Raw genomic sequence first — 20,452 nt, 5'->3', positions numbered from 1 at the left:
AGTTATGTACTCTGCTAAGGATGGTTCCTAACTGATCAACCTCATAACCCGATCGGCCACATGCATCATTGTAAGGTTTTGCGATTCCTTATTTGCGATTTTTATGGAATCGCAAATAAGGAATCGTAAAATGGGATGCATGATTTTATTCGCATAATATTTGCGATTCGGTAAAAATCGCAATTTTTACCAAATCGCATATATTATGCGAATTCCTAATTACGATTTCGCAAATCCCATTGATTCCTATGGGCCAAAAGGCGTCAATGGGAAGGCATTTACAAATTGCAAATTTGAAAATGCGATTCGCAATTTGTTAATGCATTCCAAGGGTGCAGAGGGGGTCCAAAGGACCCCCCCCTGCACCCCTGAAATGTATTTTAAAGTGCATGTTTTACACACACATGTCCTAAGGACATGTCTGTCTGTAACATGAAAGTTTAAAAAATGCATTTTTGAGCATTTTCATAACTTTTCGCAAATGACCACGTGGTTCAACCTCGTGGTAATTTGCACCCCCTAATTGCTAATTCACAATTTGAAAAACAATCATTCATTGCTTTTAAGGAATCGCAAATTTGCGATTCCTTAAAAGCAATCGCATTTTTGGAAATCGCTAAAAATAGCGAATTTCACAAAAATGTATGATGCATCCCAAAAACCTATTTAGGAATCGCAAACGGCCGAATTTACCGATTTGCACCGTTTGCACTTCCTAAATAGGTTGATGCATGTGGCCGGTAGGAACCTAGGAGCCAGCAGAAGAAACAAACATCAAAGTCCTTCAGCACACACATACTTGCAAATAAGGCAAGTCAGTGACACACGCAGCCAGTTGTTGTTCAGTATGAACCATCACTAAACAATAGATGAGTCAGTTTCATCAATGCTATCAATTCAATCAATTACTGAACAATATTAAACTCAGTGTGCTTCATTTATGAGGTTTTGGCACAGAGCAGCGCTGCACGGAATCTTGATGCACTGCCCTGTGGCACAAGAAAAGGGCAGGAATGTGCCAAATCTATCAGATAAGCTGCATTCCTATCCTTTTACCCGGTACTGGCGCACAATAGACTGCCATGCAAGGATGTCTGTGCTGCGGGGATGATTGTTTTTGTGAAGGAAGGGACACCTTCATGCACAAAAACAATCATGAGAGGTGTGTTCCTCTTTCTATGTGTGCTTCAGAAAGCAAAACACATAGAAAAGGGAAAAACTAGGAGAAATAAAGGTATTTCTCCTCATTGCGCCTCCCTTACGCCTGGGGAGTATTGGAATCTGATGCATTATCAGGTTTACAAAACCTTGTAAATCTAGAAATGCACTGGTTTCAAGAATAATGCAGGGAAACACCCACAGCAACACCCATGGAACGCCCTTTTCACACAGAGTAATGCGTGAAAGGGGGCCATATTTACAGGCCATAAAAAGTCACACAGGGTGACTTTACTGGCCTTGTGAATATGGGCATGCACACTGCGCCACCGGTGCGTCCAAAAAAGCGGCGCAATGGGCTTGTAAATAGGCCCCAGAGTCCACGGACAACTGTGACTCTGTGTCTAGAACCATGACAGGAGACTCAGCTCTGAAAGGGCTGGGGAATGTACAAATGGCACCAAACAATCATTACATCACATTTTATCTTTTAAAAACGGTGTGGCTTAGTGTGTTGTACATGGGTAGTATCCATCCTAAGTGACTATCTTATACAATACATCTAAGTCACAGTTTAGGCCTTGATACTTTCCGTGTTCAGCGGAGTAGCATCCAAGTGTCAGGTGCACCACGCAAGGTGGGTCTTACAGCCCTCCCAATGTCCTTTTCACTCAGCAGCGCCGCTAGTGGCCGGAACTAGAACCTGCATCCATGTTTCCACTATCCTGGATTCCACCAGTAGATTTCCCTTTGAGCCAATATAGTTTTTAAGTTGGGTCACTTTGTGTTAAACTTGGGATAAATGCCACAACCCAGGTGTCCGGCTTTGTACAGCAAGAGCGTCCACCATTATTAATCGCTTAGGTTAAAGAGCGCTAACACAGAGGCAGTCATTTCCTACTTTTTGGCTGTCTTTTTTAGCCCCTTCGCTGCGGCGGCTATTCCGCCGCAGCGCTAAGGAGGTGGGGCGGTCGCGCGGCGGCTCCATACTAGTGACGGAACCGCTCCGTCACGGCTCGCGGGTGAGCTGTGCTTGTGACGGAACGGTTCCGTCACGAACCCGCCTGCCCAATAAAGCGTCAGCGCAGGCGCGTAATCAGCGCCGTCAGGCGCGGCGAGCGGGCCGTGACGGAACCGTTCCGTCACAAGCACAGCTCATCCGTGGCTTGTGACGGAGCGGTTCCGTCACAAGCATGGAAGAGGTTAGAAAGGTTTGCCCTTGTCCTTAAAGTTGCAGTAGCTCCAATTTACTTAAATAGCACAAGCTTGACATGAGACGCACTTGCTCCCGAAATCATCCGCAGAAGATCTCGAGTTCTGCAGAACAGAGACTAGGATTTACTGCCAGCTTTTCTCAGAATATCCCTTTCATTGGTTTAAACTAGGGTTGTCAGATTTAGTTCAATATTGTGAGTAGCTGTAGAGTTCTGCACATGAAGTTGATTTTTTATATTTTGTGGTGGTGGTGGATTGTGCTGTATGTCGAAATGTTGAGTACATAAACATTGTGCCATCAAAATATCGTGGACAAAACATCGAAGGCCAAAATATCAAGAAGGTAAGTGCATATATGCATGATTAATCTTAACTCCCTACACTCCGTGGGAATTACGAATAGTAAATCTAGCTTCGTATCCTCCATAGGTCCTACTCCTCCAGAGCACTCATGCACAAGCTGAACGCTGTCCTTCAAACCACTGCACCAGGGGTTGTCAGGAAAGAGGGTGACAAAAACCATGTCTGAAGTTATGGGCAAGACAATACCACTTGAGGCTAGGTGGCATATACTATGCATAACGGGTGAGGAGACATGGCCGAGATACCAAAGGTTGTGGCTGATGGTGGCGGCTATCATAGCCAAGAGGAATATCGCCAGGGCCTGGGATGTGAGCCTCTCTCAAAGGGTGAGGCAATGGAAATCCAACTTGGACTGGTGCTGTGCAGCAGAAAGAGTGATTTATGAGAGTAGAGGATGCCCTCTGAAATGGGCAAAGGTGGAGGGGGTCGCTGGGTTGAGTATCAGGACTTTAAAGATTCTAGGGGCCAGGAAAGGGGGGAGCAAGGAGTACCCTCTCCTGTGATCTGATGGTATTTTATGTAAGTTACTGTCAACTTGTACGATATCCCTTCGGTCTGATGTTGGTCAAGTTAAATGTAAGCTTTGAATTGTAATGTACTGTACTTAGTACTACAACACCTGCTGTTGTGATACTATACTATGCAACTGAGGAATGTTTAATGAAAAGATTTAAAAAAAGAAAAGTAAGCCTACACTTCCCTATAAGCTTGCACTCCGTGGGAATTAAGAACAGTACACTTCCCTGTAAGCATGCACTTTGGGGGGAGCTAAGTATAGTAAACCTACACTTCCATGTAAGCATTCACTCCATTGTAGTTAAGAATAGTAAATCTACACTTCCCTGTAAGCATGCACTCCGTGGGAGTTAGGAATAGTAAATCTACACTTCCCTGTAAGCATGCACTCCATGGGAGTTAAGAATAGTAAATCTACACTTCCCTGTAAGCATGCACTCCATGGGAGTTAAAAATAGTAAATCTACACTCTACTGTAAACATGCACTCTGTGGGAGCTATGTATAGTAAACCTACACTTCCATGTAAGCATTCACTCCATTGTAGTTAAGAATAGTAAATCTACACTTCCCTTAAAGCATGCACTCCATGGGAGTTAAGAATAGTAAACCTATACTTCAGTGTAAGCATGCACTCCATTGTAGTTAAGAATAGTAAATCTACACTTCCCTGTAAGCATTCACTCCATTGTAGTTAAGAATAGTAAATCTACACTTCCCTGTAAGCATGCACTCCATGGGAGTTAAGAATAGTAAATCTACACTTCCCTGTAAGCATGCACTCTGTGGGAGTTAAGAATAGTAAGTCTACACTTCCCTTTAAACATGCACTTCTTTGGGAGTCAAGAATAGTAAATCTACACTTCCCTGTAAGCATGCACTTCCGTGGGAGTTAAGAATAGTAAATCTACACTTCCCTGTAAGCATGCACTCCGTGAGAGTTAAGATTAGTAAATCAACACTTCCCTGAAAGCATGCACTCCGTGCGAGTTAAGAATGGTACATCTACACTTCCCTGTAAGCATGCACTCCGTGGGAGTTAAGAATAGTAAATCCTCACTTCCCTGTAAGCATGCACTCCATCAGAGTTAAGAATAGTAAATCTACACTTAACTGTAAACATGCACTCTGTGCGAGTTAAGAATAGTAAATATACACTTCCCTGTAAGCATGCACTCCGTGGGAGTTAGGAATAGTAAGTCTACACTTCCCTTTAAACATGCACTTCTTTGGGAGTCAAGAATAGTAAATCTACACTTCCCTGTAAGCATGCACTTCAGTGGGAGTTAAGAATAGTAAATCTACACTTCCCTGTAAGCATGCACTCCGTGGGAGTTAAGAATAGTAAATCTACACTTCCCTGTAAGCATGCACTCCGTGGGAGTTAAGAAGAGTAAATCTACACTTGCCTATAAAGATCCACAATATCTTTTCTGTGACTAGGTCACGGGAGATAGTCATGAGGGAACGGAGTCCCCTAGGCAAGGGGAGAGACAGGAGGAAGTCCCAAATTGAATGTTAGTTAACTGGACCTTGGGATGGTTGAACCCGGTGGGGGGCGATAAACAGAAATCAATAATGTGATTCATAATGGTAACTGCTATTGCTGATAGGCACCTCAGTGGACACCCATATTAGTTCATAAACCGGGAAATGTATTGCTTGTTGGATGGGGTGATCCATGCGATATAACTGTTTCCATATGCGAAGTATGTCAAGAAAATTGCAATAAAGAAAAAAAAAATCTTTTCAGTGACTAGGTTCTGTCCGATTAGAACTGAATGCGTAGTTGAAATCTAACAACTAGCTGCATTAAACTTACTGGTTGCATTCTACTCATTAGCTGAAATCCTGTCTGTAGCCGAGTTTGTCTTTGCCAATGGGGTTTATACACTATAAGATTCCACTGTCCTTTGCACCCTGCTGTTGATGGTTCCAACGTCCATGTGGAGCAAACCTCTACCCAACACTTGGCTTCTCTGCTGTAACCGGGCTGGGTCCTGCCTGCTTGAAGGATCTGAAACTGCAAATGTGTTGTTCTTCCCATAAGTTGGTTTCTCTTCTCTGTATTTGTGCTATGGTTGGATCTAGGCTTGATTACCTTCTTTAATTGTCATCGTTCATCTAGTTTGGTTCCTCTCTATGTTAGTGTTGATTATATTTGGGTCCTTTCTTGTTGCAGGTTTTGTAGTTGAACTGTGTCATTGGTTAGGTGTCCGCCTACAGTTGGGGATTTAGAACTGCTTCTACAGTTACTTTATGCCCATGTGCTCTAGGATGGACTTTTCTTGCTAGTGGACTTTACTCTATAGTTATGTTATGGAATGAATATCTTCCTACATTGTGAGTTTAGTTTTGAACACTGGTTGGGTTCTACCATGTACATTTCATGTTGCAGTTGTATGCGTCTGTATGTTCTCCTTAGAATCAGGGTCCTACTGTGGTTTTGGAGTCCATTCATTCCTTCCGTTCTTGATATTGCATTGGCTTCCTCCAAAAAATGAAACTCACCCACAAGTAGCATTTTATCGTCAAGTTGTATTCTTTCTGTTGGTTGTGTTCTGCTCTGCCGTGAGGCTGATGCCCGTTGGTGGTGTGTAAATTGGTTTGGTCTATGGTTGTGTTATCTCCTATAGTTGAGACCCACATTGCTGTTGATGTTCATTTTGTTTCTGCCTTGCTTATGGATTTGACTTTTTAGTTTTTTTCAAACTGATTGGGTTCGCTGCTCTGACTCAGTTATACCTTGCTTTTGAAATTTAGCTTGTAGTGCCATTTTGTGCGCACATTAAATCTTTCCTTTGTGTAGCTTCTCGCTAGCTGTTGGAGTTGCTTCTATTGGGGGATTATGTTCATCCACAAGCTGTCTCTCTCCCATGTTGTTGGGTTTGATGTTTTATGTAGATTGCGTTAGTTGGTTGTACTCTCTGCTGCCAGTGAGTTGTACTTCGCTATGGCTTAATTCCGTAGTTTAGTCATTGGTTACATATTGCTTTCTTTTTGGAAGTGATTATGTAATTGTACTATGCAATCAATATGAGTCTTTCATGTAAATAGTTTCTTCCTAGATATTTGCATCAGTTGGGCTTTTTATTGCAGTTCCCATTTTTTAGGAGTTGATTCTGAATTTGGGTTCTGTCTTTCAATGGGTTTATCTTTTGTGGGCTTTATTTTGGAGTCTGTTCTCTTGTTAAGTTCTATCCATTGGTTGGATTCTCTTCTGGAAATATTTTTTGTTTGCTGTTATATTTGTCTCTAAAATTGGGTTCCTTTTCCAATATGTTCTGACTTGCAGCTGAACGTCTTCCTTATCTTTGATGCTGTTTCAGTAGTTTGGTTTTACGCATCAATTAATACTCTCTTGTAGTTGAGTTTCCTACCACTATCTTTTTGAAATTCCTTTTGTGGTTGCCAAGTCTCTGCTGGTAAGATTCTCACCTGTAGGTTGCATTGCCTTTATTTTTTGAGTTGGCTCCACCATAGAAGCCTCTCTTTGGGCTGGATTCTTTCTTGATTGCACTGTTTGTTTTCCTTCCCCAGGAGCTGGTTCTGTATGTTTATCGGTTGTATTCTCCCTTGTAATTGGTCTCTGCTTAGCTGTGAGAAACTGGCTTGTATCATTAGATTATTTCCATACTTTGGGTTCTCTTGTAAATCAATGATTGTTGGTGGGATGTTTGGGCATGGTTCTGTAGGTAAGTTCCATCCATTGTTTGAGATTACTTCTGTGGCTGGGCTGTGCTCTGTTTTACCAGTACGTAGGTATCATGGAGGAAGTAATAGACATAGTTGGTTGAGTTCAGCTATCTTCTGGTTGCCATGATTACTTGTAGTTATCTATAGTAAGACACAACCATTGCTAAACGAGTACAAAAAAGTGAAGAAACACAAAGCATGTCATGTCTGCGAATATCATGAAAAACCAATCCTCGATCAATACTTGCTTATACTTCCAGTGATGTATTGATAGTAGTCATAGTCATATATAGCTTTATTCGGAGTTACAACAAACATCCATAAAAGCATTTTACACAAATATAAACAGCAAGCATGAAATTCATTTCAATACATATAAAATAAGCTAAAAGACAGTATAATCATAAAATTGGAGAAATAAAAATTAATCTGATTAAATTCATTTGAGTACAATTTGAGGGCTTACCAATATAGGGACAAATTACAAAGAAGACAACATAAACTGTGGGATTGGTGTCCAGACTGATTCCAGACACCCCCGCCGGATATGTTCTCCTATAGACCAGCTAGCTCACAGTGCCACTATATGCCCCTCTTATCAAGGAGTGAATGGTTTCTGACAACTATCGAACATGACAACCCTGCCCTCTCAGGGAATCATGGAAACAGAACAGTACTTTTCACTCAGTCATTTGTACTCACTTTGTCTCAGAGTGTTACACAGAATAAACAATGGGGAAGTTTTTAATAAGTATTTATTGAACCAGCGTCGTTCTAGTGTAAAATACATGTGGTGCAACAACCATAAGACAGAAACAGTTATATACGGTCATAAGCACTAACAGAGTAAATAGGTGGTAGAATTCCCCCATAGTGCTAAGACAATGAATATATGCAGGTATATAAATACATGCCAGTAATAATGCGTACTTCTACGATGCTAACCCTAACTAGATGTACCTAAGTGTACTTAGCATTTATGTAGGTGTATGGCCAAGAATCCCCCTATGAAAGAGCAAACCCCATTACCTGATATGGGAGAAAATGAAGGACCCCGTCTTGATCTCGATTTGGACACCCCGCGAAGGGTGTCAGACTACGGCATACTGGAGTATCTGCATCCAGGGACCTCAGCGTCAGTGTGTCAGCATGGAAGTCTTTCTCCTCTTCCTGGCTCAGTAAAGATGTGGTGCGTATATACCCAAAAGGTACCCTATCAGGGGTTGTACCTTGCTGGGTCATGTCGGCCGAGGATGACGTTATTATGCAGAAGATGGTAATCTTGCTGTGATTCTGAGAATCCTCATGCACAACACGACATTTATGCAGCACCTAACTAGGTAAAAGGTCAGCACCAAAATCCATCATGTAGTACAATGGGAGGGTAAATGTAGGTGAAAGGTTAGGTGACTACTCAGGCCGATATTGGGGTACATTGGGAATCATAACAGTTCATAGGATGAATCTTTCAGTCGAGGGGGATATAGATGAAATCAAGGGCCACTTTGCGCAGGGCACAGATCTGGCTGAAATCCTGCCACATGTGCAGGAGAATTTGTGCTTTGCAGCTGCTGCTCAGGGTCTGGCTGAGGAGGACTTTTTTTTACAGTATCAGCGGACTGAGCCTGACTCTTTGCCTTTGCTGCTTCACCCCTCCTAAAGCATGACTGCTCCAAAATCCATGCAGGGGGGGTCATCTGCAGTACTTTTGGGACACTTGGACGTGTCATTTCAAATGAATGGGCCATCCAGGTGGCTTCAGAAGGATACAGTGACACTCCTCCTTGCCGTTTTGTTCGAGACCACCTCACTCCCCGGGGAAGTTGGCTGCTTCACTGCAGGGGATTCAGTTGCTGCTCCAGAAGGCTGCCATCATTCCAGTTCACCCTGGGAAGTTTTTCCATGGTTATATTCCCTGCTTGTCCTGGTGCAGAAGGCGTCAGGGAAGATCCACCCTGGGCTGGACCTGTAGGGGGTCAAATAGTATAATCCTAATGTATCCATCAAGATGGTGTCTCTCCAGCTTTTTCTGCCTCTCTTGATGAAGGGTGAGTTCCGGACTTTCATCAATTGCATGGATGCCTTTTTCCATGTCCCGGTGCATCTGTCTCAGCAGAGGTACCTCCAGTTCGCTGTCTAGGGCAACTACTACTAGTTCCAGGTCCTGCCCTCCAGGCTGGCATCAACACTGAGGGTGTTCACTGAGCTTTTGGCACCATTGGTGGGCATTTTACATTCGGAAGGTGTCCAGCTTTTCCTATATTTGGATGACTGGATGATTGCCTCGTGTTCTTTTTCCAAGGCCCAGATGGAGGTTCTTAAGGTGACCTCTCTGTTGCAGGACTACAGCTTCTTGATCAACTGGAAGAAGTCCCAGGTCCTACCATCCGAAAATCTCCTCTTCATCGGGGCATGCTGCAGGATGGACATGGGGGTGGTCTTGGTGTCGGAAGAGCACTGTGTTCGTTTCCGCTCCCATTTGCCCGCTCCTTCTTCTCCCACTGGCATCTGCAAGGACATGGTTTCATAGTCAGGGGGGAGATGTCCTCTACATTAGCACTGGTTCCTTGGGGAAGGGTGCATCTGTATCCCCTTGTTCACCATCTCCTGAGGCATTTGAACCCAGTGTATCGGGTGAGCAAGACACTAGTTCTTGTGACTCCTCTGATCCATGGGGATCTCCAGTGGTGGCTAGACCCTGTTCATCCTAGCAAGGGTTTTTCTTTGGTTACTCTTCCTGTCCTGGCTCTCATGGCTGATGCAAGTGGAAGTGGCTGGGGTGCTACTCTGGGGCATTCCACAGCTCAGGGGAGCTGGAATCAGATGGAGGCCCTTAAATCTTTGAATTGGAAGGAGCAGGTGGCAGTCCTGAAGACCTTTTTGTTTTTCCAACCCCTGTTGTTTCGCACTTCCTTGTGTGTGCAGACAGACAATTCATTAGTCTGCTCCTATCTGTCCTGGCAGGGCAGCATGTGTCCTTCTCTATTTCTCCTTTCCCAGAGGGTTTGCCCTTGAGCCGAATCCCATCTCCTTTCTCTGTCGGCAGTCTATCTTCCGGGGAAGGAGAATGTGCCTGCTGATACTCTGAGTTGGAGGTTACTGTCCTCTATGACGATGTGTATGGATCTGGGCACCTATCAGTCCATTCTTTGTCAGTTTGGTCAACCTCGGCTGGATGTATTTGCTGCTGAAGAGAATGCCTTTCTTCCCCGCTTCTGTTGTCTGGTTCTGTCCTGGGCACTGGATGCTCTGGCTGTTCCCTGGCCCAGGAGTCTCCATTATTGTTTTCTACTCATCTCTCTTCTCCCTTGGGTGGCTCAGAAGGTGGTACAGGACCAGACGGAGATTCTGCTGATTGCCTGGACTTGGACGAGGTACCCTTGGTTCCCTTGTCATCTCTATCTGTCTGTCAGGCTACATAGGATGTTGCCAATCCATCCGTCAGCTGCATCTTCCGCTTGGACACTCTTCACAGGTTGAGGCTTGCGATCTGGCACCTGGCAGGGGTGTTCTTTGGATGCTGCTGCACTGACACAGCAGTCCCAGCAGCTGTTTACCCTTAAGGCTTATGGCCGTCATTGACTGAATGTTTCCATCTGGTGTTGGAATAAGGAGTTGTCTTCTTCTTGTGATCCTGCAGCCGTGTTGGAGTTCCTTCTGGACAGTTTTCAGCTGGGGTTGGCTGTCTCTTCCATGTGTAGTCAGTGGGCGGCTGTTCAGGTGGCTGGTGTTCTGTCTGTTGCCCCTCTGGCAGCTCGGTTCTTCCAGAGTATTTCTCTTCAACGTTCTGTTGTTTATTTCCCGGTGTGACTTTGAGACTTGCCCCTGGTTCTGCAAGGTACGCCACTTGAGCCTTTGGAGTCCATTGACTTCACGTTTCTTTCGGCCAAGGTTGGATTTCTGGTGGCCATTTTCTTTTGGAATGGGTTGGTGAGATAGGGGCCTCCAGACAAGGTGGTGCTTCGTACTAGTCCAGCCTTTCTCCCTCAGGTGGTGTCCTCATTTCATTTGGATTCTGGTGTTGTTTTGCCTACCTTTTGTCCATCTCCTGTGTCGGGTGAAGAGCTGTGTTTGAATTCCCTGGATTTCCACTGTATTCTTTTTATCTGTTTGCAACGTACTGCTGTGTACCGTAAGTCGGATGATTTGTTTGTCTCCCATGGTCTGGCGAAGAGGGGTTTCAAGCCGTTTCTCTCTACCTTTGTCCTGTTGGATTAAGCTGCCCATTTCTCATTCCAATTACAAGACTGGCCAACCTGTCCCGGTGTCTTTCCCTGGGAGGCCTACTAGGGGTGTTTCTATCTCCTGTGCCGCTTTTAAGGGGGTTTCAATTCAAAACGTTGGTTTGCTGCCACTTAGGCTCTTCCCTACACGTTCATGACCCATTACCATTTGCAATTGTGTGGAGATTAATCCTCTTATTTTTGTATGGCTGTTTCGAGATCTGTGGGTTCTCCTGCAGTGTAATATTTTGGGTCATTTGAGTCTTTTCTTTAATTAAATTCACCTGTTTTATTTGCTCATGGGGTGGTTTTCTTCGAAATCAATGTTTGGCTTGGGTATGTACTCATACATAAGGACTGTGCAAGGAAGACGGACGAGCAGGTAATCCCCGGTTAGTTACCAGTCATTTCATTACTTCGAGTCCACGTCTTCCTAGTCAAAGTTCTGAGTTCCCACCCGCCTCTGCTGTTGTTCCACTCGTTTCTGTCTATGCTTGATTATTTCAGAAAGTCCTTCCCAGGTAGTGATTTTTTTGTACTCATGGGTATGGAGGCCATCTTGGATTGGGAAGGGAAAGCCAAGTTTGGTAATTAGTTTTTGCATGAATGGAGATAAACTCATATGTAAGGAATGTGACGAGGAAAAAATGGACTCGGAGTAATGAAAATTACCGGTAAGTAACCGGGTATTAGGGAAGCATATCCCTTAATGTAACCGTTCACGCAGTAAATAATCCTATCCATGGGCAGTAATTAAGCCTCAGTCTTCAGGGGGTGGCCCTATACTCCCTACTATCGCCGGTTATTTTCTTTATTTCTAATCTAATGTATCCTTCTGCTCAGTTGGCAACTTATTTGTGCATTTTTGTGCCCTGTTTAAGGCCGGTGAGGGGTAGCATAAAATGCCAAAGTACAGAAAAAATACCCAAAATTGCCTTTTTGAGTGTATGGATGTTCTCCAGTTGTTAAAATGTTATTTGCTTGGAACACCGAAAATCCTTTGAAGTCCTGAAATGTATGTGCACAAATCTTCCTGCCGTTTCTCAGGAAACAGCTCAGCTCTTTTGTTGGATATTAATTTCGAAATTTAAACCTAGACTCTTTTGGCTCAGGTGACCTCTAGGGGAGATAAGAGGCTGCTTGAAGTATGAGGGATTCCTGCTCTGCAGCCTCACCACTAGGAGTCGCTATTACGTAGAAACCCTGTACTCTTCTCATGATGTTGGGGGAGTGGTGGAGGGGGGCATTCACAAAAGCCTGGTGTTCAATATCCGCTGTTACTTTCTTTTTCAGAGCATGCAAATGGTTCCTGTGCCCGAGAAATCCTACGGTAACTTCTTCGAGGGGGACTGCTATGTTTCCTTAGTGGTAAGTCCTGTACACAACAAATTAGTCATCAATTAGTATCGGGGCTTGGTAGTGGTAATATTAACAATAATAATAATATTCATAATAATTCTGATTTTTAAAGCATGAACATATCATCCTTAACTAGTTTACCGCGGCGATAATTTCGCTGCAGTGCGGGGCGTTCTATTATGTGGGCGGGGCCGCGTCGGCCAACGGACGTGCGCAGCCCTACCAAGGTAGTGCTCGCGACGGCCGTTGGCCGACGGCAGCAATGAAAGGGTTAAGGGGCCCAAAGCGCTGGGGGCTGTCAGGGAGATCAAGTGAGCTATTGCCCAGAGTCACATGATGCTGAGCTGAGCTGCCGCTGGTGACGGGAATTTAACCGTGAGCCCTTCGCTCCGGAGTCAGCCACGCTTTTTGTTTTTTGTTTTTCTTTTTTGTGGCATATCATAGCAATAATAAAAATATCTCACCAGTTTGTCAAGATCCAAACTGTTTGATTTGCCAATGCTACTTTTTCATGTATTTACAGTAATTACATATGAGAAAAAAAAGTTTTTAAGTATGTATTTTTCATTTGTATCACTTTAGGATGTATTCTAAATAGTGCTGCACGACTGAATGCATTTGTTTTAACAACGGAAACTGTGATGTCCCACTGGGAACTGAGGAAAGTTCATGTGCTCCTCCAGCACTGTTTACCTTCTGTTCTTGAAACTGCTTTTGTCACCTCTGAAGACAGGGGTCACATTGGCAGTGTTAGGAGCCACAAAGGTCGCACCAGTGGCTTCTGCGGCCCCTCCATTACGCATGTTTTGCAGACATTCACAGGAAGATCTATCATGGTATTGCGTTGCCCCTGCGTCACGCATTGTGTTGCAAGAGCAACGCAATCTCTAAGCATTATTTACCAAGCAACGTAAGATTGCCTTGCTTGGCCCTGTGTTGCCTGTTAAATCTGAGTAACACAAGGCAGCAAGGGTCGCAGCCTTGTGTTACTCTGCCCTAGGAAAGAATTCCATGAGTGGAGCGTGCGTGTTCCCACGCTCCACCCATGGATCTTCGTGCATTTCAAGATTGACCAATAGGGGTAAACCTGGGACTGCATTAAATTACTTCGCCTTCCCAGGGGAGGGACAACAAGAAGGAATAGCTTTATTTCTCCTCGTTGTCTCCTCTGTCTAAGTGTGCTGTAGTTGGTTTTGTGCAGCAAGGTGTTCTTTTCAGCACAAAACAATCTTGGCCGAAACACAGACACCGCTTCACTCTGGTGCAAGGGTGTCTGTGTTGGCGCTTCTCAGCCACCGGTGTGTCAGCACAGGGAGAGAGCACACATGTTTCTCCTCATTGTTTCCTCTTTCTAAGTGTGCTGCAGTTGTTTTTGTGCAGCAAGGTGTCCGTTACTGCTCAAAATCAATCCTGGTTGCAAGGCATACACCTCTGCACTTGCACCAAAGTGCAAGGGTGTCTGTGTTGTGCTGGGCAGCCACTAATGGGCCAGACTAGGGAGAGAGCAGAATGGTGCCACATCTTGATAGATATGGCGCATTCCGGCCCTCTCACTTTCAGGCATCAAGTTGCCTTGCAGCGTTGCCTTGCTGTGTTGCGTTGCGTGAAAGAATGATAAATCTGTCCCTCAATCTTCAGTGCCGTGCACCGTTTAAAATATGTTGTATTTCACGGATCCCCAAAAGGGATCTTGTTCCAGTTTTGAACGCTTTAACTGAAAACGACACATGCTCTTTTTCAGACTCACAAAACTGGCAACAACTTCACTTACGACATCCACTACTGGATCGGCAATGAGTCGTCAACGGACGAGCAGGGGGCAGCGGCCATCTACACCACCCAGATGGACGAGCACTTGGGGGGCGCTGCCGTGCAGCATCGCGAGTGCCAGGGCCACGAGAGCGAGACGTTCCGCGGATACTTCAAGCAGGGTGTCGTGTGCGTATCCACTGCGGCCTGGGCACATCCAGCGCTGTCATCCCTCTGCCTTAATTTCTGTCTGTTTGCTTTCAGTTTCATCCTGTTTGTAAATATTCAAAACTTACCTGATGTTCCAATGTCTTGTCCATTACTTGATTTTTCATTCATTACAATATGCTGCCTACTTCATGAAAGAGAGTCATTTATTTATATAAAGAAAAAGAACAAAAATAAGTGTCAGTACCCAAAGATTTTCTTAGGAGGCCTCTGCTGTCCACATCACCCTTTAATTTAATTAATCTTAACCTAACTCTAATTGTACCCCGAGCCCTTAATCAAATAATATTATATTTATATACGACCGTAAAACTTATGTTAATCCTCACCCTAGCCTTAAATTAGATACAATATTATTTCAATTAAAATTAAATAAAAGGCAAATTTAACCTAATACCAACACAAGCATTCAATTATTTGAAATTAAAAAGTGATTCTACTCAAACTCCATCGAAGTCTGTTCTAAACCTATTTTTAATTTATTTTAAAAAAGTACCTTAATCTAACCGTAAAGTCAATTTGGACCTATAATATACAAGAATTTAAATTTAATATAACTTCATGCTAATCCTTTGCTTAAATCACCTCATATTTAAATTACATGCCTTTAAACTTCCCTTATTTGATGTAGCGGCATCCTCAGAAGTGATAACGATGTACTGTCTCCGATGCAATGGTACCTCAATGTAGTGGATTTGCTGTAGGGTGAATGCAGCTCTACTACTTCCCATATCAACCCTATTGCAATGTGCAGCACCATGCGGAGGCCCTGCTAGATTTAGATCACACTTTACAAATACTGATCCATACATTAGATTTTGCGTTATATTTGTGCAGAGATGGACCAATTCTGAGTTGTTCATGTCTCGTGTGAGTAGTTTGCCCAGTGCTCTTTTTCCTTTGCCTGTTGGTATTTGTTGTTCATTATTTAGAATAAAAGCAAACTACAAGTACCAGCATTCACTCAAAAAACACAGCCTCATGGGTTGGTTGCCTGCTTTAGGTTACCTTGGCTGGATTCCAGACCTACATCTTTCAATGCAAGCGCGAGTCGAGCCGCGGCAGCCATGCAGGAAGTATAGACCTGGTTTGGACCACCTTGACTCAGATCAGACACTGGGAGGCAAGACGGGAGGCCACCTGCTATGGGGTGTGCCTGGCCTTAGTGGTGAGCCTGGAAAAGGCCTCTGGTGGCAACCGTGCCTGCTAAATAATACAAGCATTGGCAAAGGCAATAAGTCTCGCCTATGGGAGTTAATTGCTTTGGCAATTAGTTGTAGCCATGCATTACAGCAGTGTGGATGCTTTGCAGTGTGGCTAAACTAATTTGAAAAATGCGCTATGATGCAGCCAGGGCTAAGGCGTAATTTCTTTAAAGTGCATTAGTCCTAGTTTTGTCATTGTCCTTTTTGTTATTATTTTTTTTAGCCATGCTGCACAGCAGCCACACTGCTATAGAGCATGGCTACACATCATTACAAACGTCATCTATGCCCATGCTGTACAGCATGAACAAAAGGAAATGAAAGAGCCAATAGTATCAAAGGCGAGACCTATTGGATTTGTCAATGCTTGTTAGGTCTCAACGCAAAACCCCTGTCATTCTGAGCAAATCAATGAATCTCCTCATGTGTGAAAAAGAAAGCAAATATGACATTTGGCAAAAAATCCCATCACCTAAAAAAGGCAATTGCGCCAATGTACAGATCTTCGTCAAAATACATTTGGAGGCAAATAACCTCTGTTGTCACAAAAAAAGAACGTAACATCCATTGTCACAATAAAAAAAAACATTTCAAGGGATAAAAGGGCTTCTTTGAAGAGCGTTTGGGATAGTAAAACACAGCTACAAATGGCAAGATGTTTAACAAGGATGATAGGGAAGAAAAACAATTAAAAGCAGTACATCAATCACAGCGTGATCAGCGGAAGGACAGCAGTCAAGCTGACGCAATCAGTACTTGGGTCCATGCCCCAGACAAATAGCCTGATTTATCATAGACCCGTTTTGCGAGTCTATAATAGCGATTCATAAGGAATCGCTATTACAGACTCGCAAAACGGGATTCATGTAGGAATCGCAAAAAGATTTGCGATTCCTACACAATCCTTATTTGCGATTAGTAAATTGCTAATCGCAAATAAGGAATAACTCCCCATTCATTCCTATGGGCCAAAAGACCCATAGGAATGAATGGGGAGTATTCCATATTTGTGATTAGCAATTAGCTAATTGCAAATAAGATAGCGATTTAAAGGGTGCCAGGGGTGTCCAAAGGACACCTTGTAGCACCCCTTAAATGCAAATTTAAACAGGTGTTGCGCTCACACATGTCCAAAGGACATGTGTGTGTGCAACATGCAACTTAGAAAAATGCTTTTAAAAGCATTTTTCTAAGTTTTCGCTATTTACCACGAGGTCTGACCTCACGGTAAATAGCTGGCCGAAATTGCGAATTCGCAATTTTTTCATGGATGATGAATTGCATTTAAGGAATCTCAAATAGAGATTCCTTAAATGTAATTCCTCGCAAAATTGCGACATCGCTATTACCGATTTTTGCATTTGGGATGATGAATCCCAAATGCAAAAATAGAGCTCGCAAAGGGCCAGATTCTCAGAATCTGGCCCTTTGAGAGCCGATTTCAGCTTGATGAATCAGGCTGAAAAAAGGAGAAGTGAAGCCAGCCGGCCTTGGCTAATTAGAAGGCAGCAAATACAAGTGACAATGGAGGCAACTAATGTTAAGCAGTCGACAGGCTGCTAACCCCTTGTGGTATACAATATCTCTCGCAAGCGAGAGCGCATGCATTGAATGCGCTGGCACAGGCGAGACCTAAATATGTGATTGCCGCTCACCAATGGTAATGCTTCTTCAGCGGTTCCACAATTCACAACTTTGTGACCATTGCGTAGTAAGAGCAATTGTGTTTGTATTTATTATAGCACACCAGGCACTCTGCAATAGAAAAGGAGCCATTTAAACAATTGAAGAACAAACATGAGGAATGTCTGCCTGCCAGTGAAGCTTGTCTGCCTAATGCCAGTTTGCAAGAGTAGCTCAAAAGCATAGTGTCTGTCTATATGTGACTTATATGTACTATGTGACAGTAAAGCAAATGCAAACTGCCACATATAACATTGAATGTGTATTTTAACAAATATACAGTTACAAAAATATAATAAATAAACAAGAAAAAAACAATTAGATAAATACATACATACGGAAATGAAAGAGTAACTGTACCTCACTAAGATAAGCCACCACAAATTTTTTTAAATTAGAGCCGAGAGGTGTGAGTGTTCAACATGGACCGCACCTAATGCCTGGATGACATGCCCGTCAACTTACACATGCATCTGCTGCAGCCCACCTGCCCAGCCCACCTGCGTCCAGCCCACCAGTCCAGCACATCTGTGCCCAGTCCACCTGCCCAGCACACCAATCATCATACCTGTGTCCATCCCTCCTGTCCTATCCACTTGCCGAGCCCTCATGTCCAGCCTACCAGCCAGCATACCTTGTCCAGACCACCTATCCTACCAACCTGCCCAGCGCATCTGTCCAGCCCACCTGCCCAGCCAACCTGCGTCCAGCCCACCAGTCCAGTACATCTGTGCCCAGTCCACCTGCCCAGCCAACCTGCATCCAGCCCACCAGTCCAGCACACTTGTGCCCACCCCACCTGCCCTGCCTATCTTATCTGTCCTGTCCAGCTCCTCCTCAGCTCTTGATGTCATCCACCCCTTTGGAGCCCCTGCCCTGACTGTGCTCTGTTTTGCAGCTATAAGAAGGGGGGAGCAGCGTCCGGCATGAAGCACGTGGAGACCAACACGTACAACGTGAAGCGCCTCCTGCACGTCAAAGGCAAGAAGAACGTGGCAGCCGGAGAGGTGGGTGAGAGACAGGCTCAGTCTGGAGTGAGGCGGGAGTTTATTGAAAACAGTAACAGGGCATGAGGGGAACGACGGAGACCCTCAGGGTCAAGGGATTGGTATCCATGCAGATCACTTAAACACTGAGGTGCAGGAGGGTCAACAAACTCCTGGACCTAGGAGGGTGTGGAGAGGTCCTTTCGGGTCCGCAAGGTAAAGGGATACGTCCTCCGTACTCAATATAGAACAACCAGTAGAGTACCCTCCTCCTGAGGGCGGCAGTAATGCGACACCTCCGCTCCACCACACTCAGTGGCGGGAAAAAGGAAAAGCATTTTTTGTAATACACCCCTCACCTAGGGTGACCAGACATCCACATTTTCCCAGGACGGTCCCCGTTTTTGGAGAAGTGTCCCAGTGTCCCGACACTTTTCTCCAAGTGGCTCAAATGTCCCCGTTTTCAACCAGTGTCCCAGGTAAACACAGAAATGTCCCTGTTTTTCATTGTTCCGGTTGAGCATGCACATGCATGCTCTCTTTGCACTGGCATTTGCTAGCCTGTGATGTTTAATTGATGTTTGGCAAATATATGCTGTAGTCCTTAAAAGTGTAAATGTAATAAGAAGTACTAATGCTGCTGTGTAAAGGAGAAGGGTGCCAATAAAAGATCTCATCATCATCCACAGACCGCATCATCTCGGTCTGTGGAGGGAGCTGTCATTGTTGTCCCTTTTCTATGTCTATGACAGCTGTCAAATAATCCTACTTTTATGTCGATGGTTGCTGCAAACCGTAGTCCTACTTCTATGTCTATGACCTGTCCCAGTTTTTTGTTTTGAGAATCTGGCCACCCTACCCCACCCGCTCTGGTAGTGGCACGCTTCTTCATCGGGTTCACCCTGACTTGTAAAGGTCGGGGTGGGCTCAACCGTGTTCCAGGGAGCTCTTTGGAAAATGTAGGGGGGTTATAGACTGTTAAATAAAATTCTTCAACCATCCCAAGGTTGGTGGGGGGGCTGGGAAGGATAAAAACTATATATACACACGGGGTAAACAGGATATTGTGGTCCTATGACCCTAGTGTAAAAACACCAACATGCTTCAGCCACACACTACCGGTCTAACAGAGGTCCTGGGCATTAATTTGAGGCACTGCTGTTTCGAAAAATGTCTAGAGAAGTAACTGTTATTAAAGTGCCGAGTTGCAGGTGACAGATTTCCTACTCTGTCTTTTTTGTCAATGCAATGTATGCAGCAGATCACAGGTGAGTGCTGGAGATGCTGTAACCCAACTGTGGTTCCATTGCAGGTGGAGATGAGCTGGGACAGTTTCAACCTGGGGGACGTCTTTCTGCTCGACCTTGGAAAGCTGATCGTCCAGTGGAACGGGCCACAGAGTAACCGGATGGAGAGGATAAAGGTACGGATCTGCTGGGATCTGCAGAGACCTACTTGGATCCCACAGCAGGGCCTCCTGGACGGCACCATCGCTTGGACACCTCTATCATGTCGGCTCATGAACACACACAGCAGGGAGCTAACATATATCCTAAGAGGAAATTAAAACGTAAACCTTGAATAGGCCAACTAACATTTTTAACATTGTTAAAATTATTTACTGGGCTTTCCCTTGTCATTCAAGTAGATAGTCTATTATTTACAGTGCTACGGGGACTTGGCTTGTGACAGAAAGCGCTATAAAGGAAACAAGATGGGGCATCAAAAGATAATTAGCTACACTAATGGCGAATAAAGACTTTTTTGGATAATATTCCTGCGGCCGCACCGCGCGTTTCCCTTGTGGTATCTGAAATAGATTGAGTACAGTGGTGCTATAACGGGCAGAGCCTACTTCCTCACCCCAACACTGGAGTAGGCTCAGTGTGTGTACGCGGGGTGCTCCAGAAATGGCCACGTTTGGATAGTCTGCTCCAAGGGCCGGACTGAAGGAATCGTTTATCATTGGCACTCTCTGCCAGGAGTCCAGGGTCACTCAATGGGGCAGATTTACAAGCCCCTTGCGACACTTTTACGCCGCGGTTGCGTCACTTTTGTGACGCAGTGCCGTC

General features: G+C 44.5%; 1 protein-coding gene across 4 annotated transcripts in view; it reads left to right on the top strand.

Moving 5' to 3' along the window:
• The window catches only part of VIL1 (villin 1), a 154,936-nt gene that overhangs the window by 17,191 nt on the left and 117,293 nt on the right, over positions 1–20,452 (top strand). For all 4 annotated transcript variants that reach the window (XR_015308330.1, XM_086954458.1, XM_086954459.1 and 1 more), the window contains 4 exons: positions 12,464–12,538; positions 14,271–14,467; positions 18,293–18,401; positions 19,693–19,803. Coding sequence is in view for 3 of the 4 variants with exons in the window: in XM_086954458.1 (XP_086810584.1) it covers positions 12,464–12,538; positions 14,271–14,467; positions 18,293–18,401; positions 19,693–19,803 (492 nt within the window). In the remaining variant the exon portion in view is untranslated. The remainder of the gene's footprint in view (positions 1–12,463; positions 12,539–14,270; positions 14,468–18,292; positions 18,402–19,692; positions 19,804–20,452) is intronic.

The sequence above is a fragment of the Lissotriton vulgaris genome, chromosome 2_1, assembly GCF_964263255.1.
Source record: "Lissotriton vulgaris chromosome 2_1, aLisVul1.2, whole genome shotgun sequence".
In the NCBI taxonomy this organism is placed as follows: Eukaryota; Metazoa; Chordata; class Amphibia; order Caudata; family Salamandridae; genus Lissotriton; species Lissotriton vulgaris.
This window is presented reverse-complemented; position numbering and strand designations above follow the sequence as displayed.